Source organism: Tympanuchus pallidicinctus, unplaced genomic scaffold (assembly GCF_026119805.1).
Source record: "Tympanuchus pallidicinctus isolate F22 unplaced genomic scaffold, pur_lepc_1.0 scaffold15, whole genome shotgun sequence".
In the NCBI taxonomy this organism is placed as follows: Eukaryota; Metazoa; Chordata; class Aves; order Galliformes; family Phasianidae; genus Tympanuchus; species Tympanuchus pallidicinctus.
In genome coordinates, this window is record NW_026294669.1 from 15,026,394 (window position 1) to 15,035,737 (window position 9,344).

The 9,344-nt window shown below is 61.9% G+C and overlaps 2 protein-coding genes across 7 annotated transcripts; one reads left to right on the forward strand and one right to left on the reverse strand.

Annotated features, from left to right (window-relative positions):
• Positions 1-284: 284 nt before the first annotated feature.
• GMPPA (GDP-mannose pyrophosphorylase A) lies at positions 285-4,467 on the forward strand. 5 transcript variants are annotated; one of them, XM_052675394.1, is made up of 13 exons: positions 285-414; positions 482-579; positions 654-757; positions 864-1,056; positions 1,190-1,249; positions 1,327-1,457; positions 2,088-2,237; positions 2,413-2,510; positions 2,637-2,683; positions 2,756-2,848; positions 2,929-3,097; positions 3,185-3,281; positions 4,239-4,467. In XM_052675394.1, the coding sequence occupies exons 1-13, from the start codon at positions 327-329 to the stop codon at positions 4,417-4,419; spliced, it is 1,509 nt and encodes a 502-aa protein (XP_052531354.1). In that variant the 5' UTR covers positions 285-326; the 3' UTR covers positions 4,420-4,467. The 5 variants fall into 5 exon arrangements, with proteins under 5 accessions (XP_052531354.1, XP_052531355.1, XP_052531356.1 ...); XM_052675395.1 differs by having other exon boundaries at positions 2,103-2,237; XM_052675396.1 differs by lacking the exon at positions 4,239-4,467 and having other exon boundaries at positions 3,185-4,222.
• A 686-nt stretch (positions 4,468-5,153) lies between these two features.
• On the reverse strand, positions 5,154-8,999 carry LOC128076907 (rac GTPase-activating protein 1-like). Of its 2 annotated transcripts, none has more exons than XR_008204731.1 (16): positions 8,801-8,999; positions 8,507-8,709; positions 8,306-8,430; positions 8,153-8,231; positions 7,990-8,043; positions 7,527-7,604; positions 7,317-7,437; positions 6,911-7,071; positions 6,649-6,810; positions 6,464-6,559; positions 6,205-6,397; positions 6,028-6,063; positions 5,809-5,941; positions 5,629-5,731; positions 5,433-5,550; positions 5,154-5,360 (listed from the first exon to the last, which is right to left on the reverse strand). XR_008204731.1 is itself a non-coding variant. In XM_052675390.1 (16 exons), the coding sequence occupies exons 1-16, from the start codon at positions 8,892-8,894 to the stop codon at positions 5,309-5,311; spliced, it is 1,878 nt and encodes a 625-aa protein (XP_052531350.1). In that variant the 5' UTR covers positions 8,895-8,999; the 3' UTR covers positions 5,154-5,308. The 2 variants fall into 2 exon arrangements, 1 of the variants encoding a protein (XP_052531350.1); XM_052675390.1 differs by having other exon boundaries at positions 6,028-6,133.
• Positions 9,000-9,344: the final 345 nt, after the last annotated feature.

Consider the following 9,344-nt stretch of genomic DNA (forward strand, 5'->3'; position numbering starts at 1 on the left):
TGTGGGAGGGGTAGCGTGGCTACGGGGTGGCGACAGCCTGAGGGAGAGCCTGGGGGGGGCCTCAGCTCAGGGGTCGACTGAAGGCTGGGAGGAGCAGCGGCTCGGGGCGGGCCGTGCACGCACACAGCACGTTCCCTCAGCCCGCACCACCAGGCCTCGCTCACGCCCCGCACCGCAACGGCCCCACGCGCATGCGCACGGCCACGCCCTAAACGCGTGCGCGGCTGCTCTAGCAGCGCTACGGCGCCCCCTGGCGAGAGGCGGGCGCGGAGCCGGGCTGCGGGGCGGTGCCGGCGGTGACGCGACGGCGCCGGCGGAGCGCGCTGATGTGTCCCGGAAGTGTCGCGCCAGGCCGGGGCAGCCGTGCCGTCATGCCGCTGAAGGCCGTGATCCTCATCGGGGGCCCGCAGAAGGGTAAGTGGCCGGGCTCCGCGGGGCTGCCGACCCGCGCCCGGCCCCGCCGACCCGCTGTGCACCGCAGGCACCCGCTTCCGGCCGCTCTCCTTCGAGGTGCCCAAGCCGCTGTTCCCCGTGGCCGGCGTGCCCATGGTGCAGCACCACATCGAGGCGTGCGCCAAGGTACGCGGGGGCTGGGCTGAGCCTGGCCGGACCGGGCGCCGTGCAGGAGCTGCCCTCCCACTGTGCCCCCGCAGGTGCCCGGCCTGAAGGAGATACTGTTGATGGGCTTCTACCAGCCCCACGAAGCCCTCAGCCGCTTCCTGGCGGCTGCCCAGCAGGAATTCAAGATTCCCATCAGGTGGGTGCTCTGCCGGGTGCCCCCCTTGGCCCTGCCTTCCCTTCTCACCTACCCCAGAGCGCTTGTCGCAAAGCACGTCTATCCCTGAGCCCTCCCTCCCTCACAGGTACCTGCAGGAGTATGCAGCTCTGGGCACGGCTGGGGGTATCTACCACTTCCGTGACCAGATCCTGGCAGGTGGTGCTGATGCATTCTTTGTCCTCAATGCGGACGTGTGCTCCGAGTTCCCCTTGCAGGAGATGCTGGACTTCCAACAACAGCACGGGGACACGGACAGCTTTGTCATCCTGGGCACCACGGTGCGTGGCAGGGACGGGGAGCGGTGCAGCTGTGGCATGGGCTTGGCTGGAAGCTGTTGGATGAGCCCTAGGCTGTGAGCTCTGCTTTCACCCACCTGCTGCTCCCCTGGCACTGACACACCCCGCTCTGCAGGCCAACAGGACGCAGGCTCTGAATTATGGCTGCATCGTGGCCAACGCGGACACGCAGGAGGTAGAGGAAGACAAAGAGTGAACAGTAGACGTGGCGCTGAGGCTCTGCCATGGCCCTCACATCTCTCCTTCACTCAGGTCCAGCACTACGTTGAGAAGCCCAGCACGTTTGTCAGTGAGATCATCAACTGTGGCATCTACCTTTTCACACCAGCCATCTTCCAGCACATTGGCGAGGTCTTCCAAAGGAACCAGCAGGAGCTAGCACTGTGAGAGCCCCTTTCTGCCCCGTGTCTCTCCTACCCCACTGCTCCCCAGGCCTGCAGCAGCACACTCATCCTCCATTCTTTCTCTATCTTCTTTCCTCCTTTGCCATCACTCACTTGTTTCCTGGTCCTGCACCAGCTGTCCTTACCTTGGGTAAGTCAGTCCTTCTGTGTCTGTGATGGCTGCTCTGTGCTGGATTGTGCCTGGTGGTAATGCATGCTTTCCTCCCTGCTACAGACCTGCAAGGCTGTACTGTGCATCTCTTCCCGATGCCCTTTCCGTTCCTCTCCTCCCATCCCATTCTCATACAGCTCTGGACAAGGGGCTTTTCAACTGGGAGTGCTCTGCTTCCCCTTTCAGCTCTCTGCACAGCAGCCTGTCACCTTTGCCACCACCCAGCATCAATCCCGCTGTGCAGGGCTCTGGGCTAGGGGACAGGATCTGTCACAACCTGGGTTGGGTGGAGCTCTTGCACCATCCACTTCTGGCACAGAACTTATTCAAGCTGGCAGAGTAACTGCAGGCTTGGCAGAGATGGCCCTGTCTCTAGGGAGAAGTGCACATCTAGGAAGGAGCCCCCCAGTTTTGGAGAGGGTCTGCCAGGGTCCCCTGCTGGGGCAGGGATCTAAGAGACCTTTTGCTTGCAGAGAGGAGAACTCCAATGGCTGGCAGCGTGCCGAAGTGATCCGGCTGGAGCAGGATGTGTTCACAGCCCTGGCTGGGAGCGGTAAACTCTACGTCTACAAAACTGATGGCTTCTGGAGCCAGATCAAATCAGCTGGGTAAGGGCTTTGGCTGGTGCAGCAGGAGCTCTGAGTAAGTTATGCCAGATGTGGGAGAGGCAGATGCCCAGACAGAGCCTGGTGGGTGGATAGGATGGCAGGTACTGAATTCAAACTCTCCTCTGTCCTGAAGGCAACAGAGAGACAATAACAATCTTCTATTTTTCCTCCCCAGCTCTGCAATCTATGCCAGTCGCCTCTACCTGAACCAGTACAGCCAAAGCCACCCAGAGAGGCTGGCACAAAACAAACCTGGAGGCCCCATCATCCGAGGTACTTCACTGACTGGGAGCTGCCTTGGGTAGCCAGGGTCCACAAACAGCTTTTCCCATGCTCTCAGAGCCAGGTGCTGCTTGGGCTCTGGTCTGCTTCCCTTCACATAGCTGCCTTGTGTTGCAGGGAATGTGTACATCCACCCTACAGCTTCTGTTGACAGCACAGCAGTGGTGAGTGCAGGAAGACTGCGGGGTTGAGGACACCACTGTCCATGACCTTACCCCAATCCTCTGTCTTCACAGCTAGGCCCCAATGTCTCCATTGGGGAAGGAGTGACGGTGGGAGCTGGTGTGCGCATACGCGAGTCCATCATCCTGCACGGGGCCTCACTGCACGTAAGCAGGGTTTGCTCTTGGGCAGGGGTAGTCTCCTCTTCAGCCCCCTGCTGCACCACTCATCCACCACTGTACTCCAGGACCACACCTGTGTCCTCAATACCATCGTGGGCTGGGACAGCACCATTGGGCGCTGGGCCCGGGTTGAAGGGACACCCAGTGACCCCAACCCCAACGATCCCTATGCCAAAATTGACAGCGAGACACTCTTCCGTGACGGCCGCCTCACACCTTCCATCACAATCCTGGGTAAGTACATCCCAGCCCTACACCAGGTCCTACAGTGTGAGTCAGGGTCCTCTTCCTCTTTTTAAACCCCTCACGCTCTCCCTGTAGGCTGCAGTGTCACCATCCCTGCTGAGGTTGTTATTCTCAATTCCATCGTCCTTCCTCACAAGGAGCTGAGCCGCAGCTACAAGAACCAGATCATCCTGTGAGTCAGCTGCTTGCTGGGTGGGATGGCCTCTGCCAGCCCCCAGATATGGCTTCACCTCCTGGGGACTCCCAGCACTCCAGAGAGCCAGGTGTGGGAGCCTTGCAAGTGCCTGAAGCCAGCTCCAGATAGACATTAAAGCTGGTGAGCCATCAGTCTCGCGTGCTGCTTCTCTTGCAGCCCAGGGTGAGGCTTTGGGCCTACACAGGGCCCTTGGCTCCAGGCCAGCTGCTGGCTGAATAGATCACCTGCTCCCTGCGGCATCTTAGGTCCTGAACTCTGGGTACTGCCATAGCAAAGGGCACTACCAGCATGGCTTTGCCCTGGAAAACTTGGTACTCCTGCCCCGGCTCTTCAACAGCTGCTCTTTCCAACTCCTCATAAGGTGTTGGCCCATCTCAGGGGTGCTTTGAATTGCCGGTTCTGCCCAGACACCCCACCCAGCATGAGCCTGGTGGGAGGATTCAGCAGCGTGATTGCAAGAGCCTGAGCTGGACTTCTGCCTACCGTGGGGCAATGCCAGCAGCATTGGGCTGGTCTAACAGCACTGGATGGGACAGCGAGCTCTGTCACATCACTACTGGCCCTGGAGGTGGCTGTGAAAGTACCCACTCCCATAGAAGCACCTTCATACAAAGGCTCTGTGTGAGGCAGAGCTGGCAGCCTGTGCTCTCATCAGGCTGTAACTTGCACAGGTTACAATACGGCAATGGCTCCCTGCCTTCCTGAGGGCCAACACAGGGGCCTCACTGCATGCCTGCCCTCGCACCAGTGATGGCCACAGGGCACAGGAGCAATCATCTCACTTGTGTGCAGGGGCAGAAAGATTTACCGCCTTGCTGCGGCTTGTAAAACCTGTTTTTATTGAAGGCAGCTCACTGCTGATCCTGGCACACAGTAGAAACCAGTGCTGCCCTTTATCCACTTATCTCCCTGCCTTCCCTCCATGTCATGCAGCTCTGCGCTAAAGCCCTGTGTGCTGCCGAGGGCGCATCACGCCTCACTTCCCACCAGGCACTGCATTAGGGATTCTCCATCCATCCCATACCACCCCAGCTGGATGGATTTGCAGCAAATCCTTGCTCCCAGCCTTGTGCATTCCTTTGCCAGTTCTGTTGTGGTCCTTGGTGAAGATTAGCTGTTCCCTGACTTTAAGCACATTAAACTCTTTCAGTTTTGCCTCTGCCTTGGATGTGCTAATTTTCTTGCCCTCTGGTGAACACCCCTGCATTGAGGGGAGCTGAGCCAAAGCACTTGCTCACTTCTGAATATTTTTCCTGTGTCCCATACCTGCCCTGGGTTTTAGTATGGACAAAGGTTTCTCAGCTGCTGGACATGGCTCTGGCAATTTTTCCCCCTGTTGTGCAAAGCCCCTTTTCCCTCAGTAATCCCCTTACTGCCTGTTCCTTGTGCTACATAATAGGTGTCAGGTAGGGGAGAAACGAGCCCTGCCTGGGCCATTGCCCATCCACCCACTCTGCTGGGAGCAGAGCCTTGCACACCTCTGCTGCATGTTGCAGCTCTGCTGAAGGTGAGGAAGGAGTTAAAAGGGGCCCTGAGTTAAAAGGAAGGGAAGTCTTGGGGCTGTTCTGCCCTTAGCAGCAGCTCTGATTACTGGAGGCCATCAGCATCTGGGCTGACAAGGGGCCCACAGTAGAGGGGCTGCAGGGGGCCCTGCCTTTCCCTCCCTGCTCATGAGTGATGGCAGCTGTCTTGCCCCTGTAGAAACAAGATGCTGGGGACTGCTGTGAACAGTGCTTTCAGCTCAGCTCTTGCCCACTGAGCCCTCAGCCCAGCCCAGTCCTGTCCATATACCCTGGAGCTCTCCTGCTGCAGATGCCACTCACACTCAGGCCAGTTTTGCTGCAAACATTTAATACAAACCAACCACCAAGCCCCACGCAGGGCATCATCCCTGTACCACCCAAAGCTACAGGGAAGCTGAGCACCATAGGCTCATGCTGCTCCCTCCTCTTTCTCTTCCTCCTTGCTACTCCGGCACCAGTTCCATCCCTAGGGAGCCACAGCTACACCGGAGAGGGGAAGAACCGCCCCACCTTCCCAGGGGCTGCCCTCTGCCTGCGGGGGAACACAGGAGATGAGTCAGGATGCGAGGCGGGCACCCCCCAACCCCCCTCCTGCAGCACTTACGGTGCCTGGGTGGCTGTGCCCACGCAGCTCCGCAGGGCACCAGGCAGGCAGCACGTCCTGGTGGGGCTCAGCTGTCCCATATGTGGCTCTGGGGCAGTGATGGGGCAGAACAGCGGCTCTGGAGGACACAGGGCGGTTTAGGGGCAAGGAGTCACACCCTGGCTCTGCTGTAGCTACGGGTGTCCCACACACTCACCATGTTTGCTGCTTGGATCTGGCGTTGGCACTGGGTTCTCTTGTTCTGTCCCCACAAAGCCCCTCCAGAAGTCAGATGGCAGTGCCAGGAGCCGAGCCACCACCTGCAGAGAGAGGAATAGATGCTGGAGGAGGGGCAGGCAGCACCTGTGGCAGCACCAGCAGCCTGTGCTCCGCTCACCTTGCACTGCCGTGGTGTGTCTTCCATGATTGCAAGTGGTGTGGGGTTGGCAGAGCCGTGCCCCACCAGCGTGGGGCCGAAGACACGGGACAGGTTGAGGACATCCATCTTGCACTCAGGGCTGCGTGACACCCTGCGAGGGGACAGGGTGGGCACATGGCTTGGCCGTAGGGTGCCCACCTCTACATGTGGGGAGGGCTGGAGTCCTGCAGCCCTCACCTGAGCAGGTGCAGCATGAGGAAGGCCAGCGTGTCCCTGTTGGCGGCAGGCAGCTTGCCCACCACGTGCCGCAGGGCCGTGCCGCAGGCAGCCTCGTCGGGGATGTCTGCGGAGGCACTGGGTATTACGGGAGCGGAGCGGCCCCCGCCCCATCCGAATCCCCACAGCCCCGCTCACCGGCAGCCCGCAGGAAGGCCGGGTGCAGACCGAAAGTGACCAGCGGCTCCTTGAGGCTCCGCAGGAAGTCCTTGAGCACGCCGCACACCACGTGGATGTCGGCCACGCCGCTTGGTGTCTCCCCGCCGTGCAGCAGCCGCCGCTTCCACTCTCGCACCTGCGGCTCCGCGCCCGGCACCCGGTACAGCCCAGCCTGCGGGGTCCGAGCGGCTCAGCCTGCGGGGAGCACGGCCTCACCCCACACCACCACGTCCCCTACCTCAGCCAGGCCCCGCGTCTCCACCTCGGTCACGCACTGCACCACCAGCGCTGGGACCAGCGGGGCGGTCCGGGGGGCGAAGTCGGCCAGCACACCCTGGAGAGGGGGGGCAACGAGAAGGGAGGGCAGCGCTTGGCCCGCTCAGCACCCAGCCCTGGTGCCCGGGGACGCGGCCACCCGCTCACCTCCCGGGGCCGGGGCTGTGGGCGAGGCCGGGCGGTGCACGGCCCGGGGCAGCGCTCCCGGCACTTGGGATGCAGCAGCAGCTGGCACTGGCGGCATTTGAGCGCAGCCCTCCCGAAGCGCAGGCGGGAGCTACATGCACCGCAGGGCTCCGGGCGGATGACCTGGGGTGGGGAGACGGGGTGAGGGCCCAGTACCGCTCTGGCCGTTGCTGGCTCCCCTCACCATAGGGTCCAATGAAAGGAGAGGGTGCTCGGCCCGCACCATTTTGGAGGAGAAGTGGTGCTGGGGGGACGGGAAGTCAGGTGGAGGGGAGTGAGGGGGGCCCGGCGCCGGCTGCCCCACAGATCCGCCCTCAGCCTGGCTCTCCTGCACCAATGCACGGCCACCCCGATTCTCGCTGGTGCCCCACACTGTGGTCAGCTCTGCAGAGAGAAGGAGCAGTGCAGGGTTCCCCAAAGCCAAGGGATGTGGGAGGCTCCCCGCTTCCTGGGAATCCATCAGCCCCCCAGTGGGGATGGAGGCACATGGCACATCCAGAGGACCTTAGTGCCACACAACCATCCCCCAGCTGATCTCCCCTGCAATGGAAGTACCCCAGTTCCAGTCTCACTTCCCCCACATAAGCATACTGTTTGCACCCAAGCCCTCGCTTCCCCCCCACCGTGACCTGCATGGGTGGAGACGCGGTGACCCTGGCGCGAGCAGCGGCGTGGCACTAGCACAGGAGGCGGGGGGCTGCGGGCAGACTCCAGGACTTCAGCAGGACGGGGTGCAGGGGGGATGCTCTCCTGTGAAGCAGAGACAGTGAGGTGGTGTCTGGCTGCAGCCCCACAGACTGTGCTCAGCCAGCTGCCCAGCCCAGGGGATCTCCACTCACAGTGCAGGAGGGTGCCACAGAAGAACGGTGCCGCTTCGCCACAACCACAGGGCCAACCTGAGGGGCCAGGGACAGGCGCTGGAGATAGAACAGAAGGATTGATGAAGAGGAGAACCTCTCCCTGACTGCCCACCAAGCACCCAGATGCAATGGTTTCAGCCCCCCAAAATGTGGCTGCATCCAGACCCCACAGCAGCCACATAGGAACCCAGACCTAGGGAGCAGGAGCCCAGGCCAGGGCTGCAATGCAGAGCAGCACGCAGGATGCCCACATGTGGGGATGAATTATTAAGGAGCCCAGCTGGGCCACAGCACAGGGTAATGGAGTTTCTATTGATTGCAGAGGTTTGCTGAGAGACGGCGCTCCCAGCCCAGCAGCAATACATTAACCCCCTGCCAGGTTCCTCACAGCCCTCTGTGCAGGGATGGAAGGATATCATGCCCTAGCATCCCTCCTACATACCTGTCTTTCCTGGGCCTTGCGCTTCAAGGCCCGCACCACCATCACATCAACATCCTGAAAGACAGCAGAGGTGCTGGCATTTGCCAGGCCAACAGCACCCCAGCACCTGAGCTCTGCCCATCACCATGGGCAGTACCTGAAGTTCCCCCAGGTCACTTCTCACCACATCATCCTCAGTGCGGTCATAGCTGATGTCTGAGTGGGACAGGAGGGACTGGCACGACTCATCCACAGCAGATGACCTGTGGAAAGAGTTTGGTGTCAGCACAACGGGGGTACCCCCAACCCTGCCCAGTGCCCCCACAGCCCTGCTCACCTCCTGCCTGCTGCCAGGGCTGTCCCCAGACGCCATCCAGACAGGGCGCTGAGAACAGAGAACTGCTCTTCACTGCCCCACGGCTCCTGCATCAGCAGCTCAAGGATCAGCTGCAGCCTGCGCTCCTGTGACCCAAATGGGGTGGCATGAGGCAAACACTCCCAGCACCCCTGCTGTGTGCCAGCTGTCAGCCCAGCAGACCTGTTTCTCCAGCTCAGCCTCTGCACGGTGCCGCTTCTTCATCTCCACCTCCACCTGGTTGCGGGCATGCTTCAGCTTCACCTCCAGTGCCATCCGCTCAGCCTCAGCACGGGCCAGCTGCTCGTGGGCACGCTGCCTGTCCTTCTCCAGCCAGCAGCACCGCTGGCGTGTCGCCTCAAAGCTGCGTACAACGCGGATGAAGTCTGCAGGTAACAGCAGTGGGTGGCAAACCGAGCTGGAGGCCGCCCTCAGAGCCCCCCACGAGCTCCACACAGAGATGCCTCACACACCGACCTTCCTCCAGGCGGCCGTCCAGCTCCAGCAGCTGCCGTGCCCGCTCCAGCTGGGCCAGCTGGGCCAGCAGGCGACCGCAGCGCCGCCGCAGCATCCTGCCCCGATGGGCGGATGGACGGTTCGGATAGACGGGACGCACCGCACACCCCCTACCCTCCTCCGCCGCTGCAATCGTGCTCCGCCCCACGGCCCCGGGACAGCGCAGGCTCCGAGGGGCAAGGGGCCCTCTCTGCCGGCCTATGTGGGCCGGGGGCCGGGGTGGAGCCCGGCCCGGCCCCGCCTCCCGCAGCCCCCACGGCTCCCGGCGCGGGGCCCGCAGCTCCCACGGCTTCGGGGCTCCCGGCGGGGCTCCCGGCAGGGCTGTGTCCTGCAGATGGAGCCACCTCCCTGCCGCAAAGCTCGGCTGCTGCCCGGGCCCGCTGGGATGCTGTACCCCACAAGACCCCCGCCCTGCACACCCTCCCTGTCAAAGTTCCCAGTTCCTCTGTCTCTGAGATCCCGCAGGGGCTCTGAGTGGGTTGATGGGGCCTTTGCTGAATGGCAG

Coding starts and splice junctions, on each gene's coding strand:
- LOC128076907 (XM_052675390.1), bottom strand. CDS start 8,894: ATGCTGCGGCGGCGCTGCGGTCGCCTGCTGGCCCAGCTGGCCCAGCTG. Junction 7,438..7,526: donor CTGTGGCACCCTCCTGCACT/GTGAGTGGAGAT, acceptor TCTGCTTCACAG/GAGAGCATCCCCCCTGCACC. Junction 7,072..7,316: donor CCGCGTCTCCACCCATGCAG/GTCACGGTGGGG, acceptor TTCTCTCTGCAG/AGCTGACCACAGTGTGGGGC.
- GMPPA (XM_052675394.1), top strand. CDS start 327: ATGTGTCCCGGAAGTGTCGCGCCAGGCCGGGGCAGCCGTGCCGTCATG. Junction 758..863: donor GAATTCAAGATTCCCATCAG/GTGGGTGCTCTG, acceptor CCTCCCTCACAG/GTACCTGCAGGAGTATGCAG. Junction 2,684..2,755: donor CTGTTGACAGCACAGCAGTG/GTGAGTGCAGGA, acceptor CTGTCTTCACAG/CTAGGCCCCAATGTCTCCAT.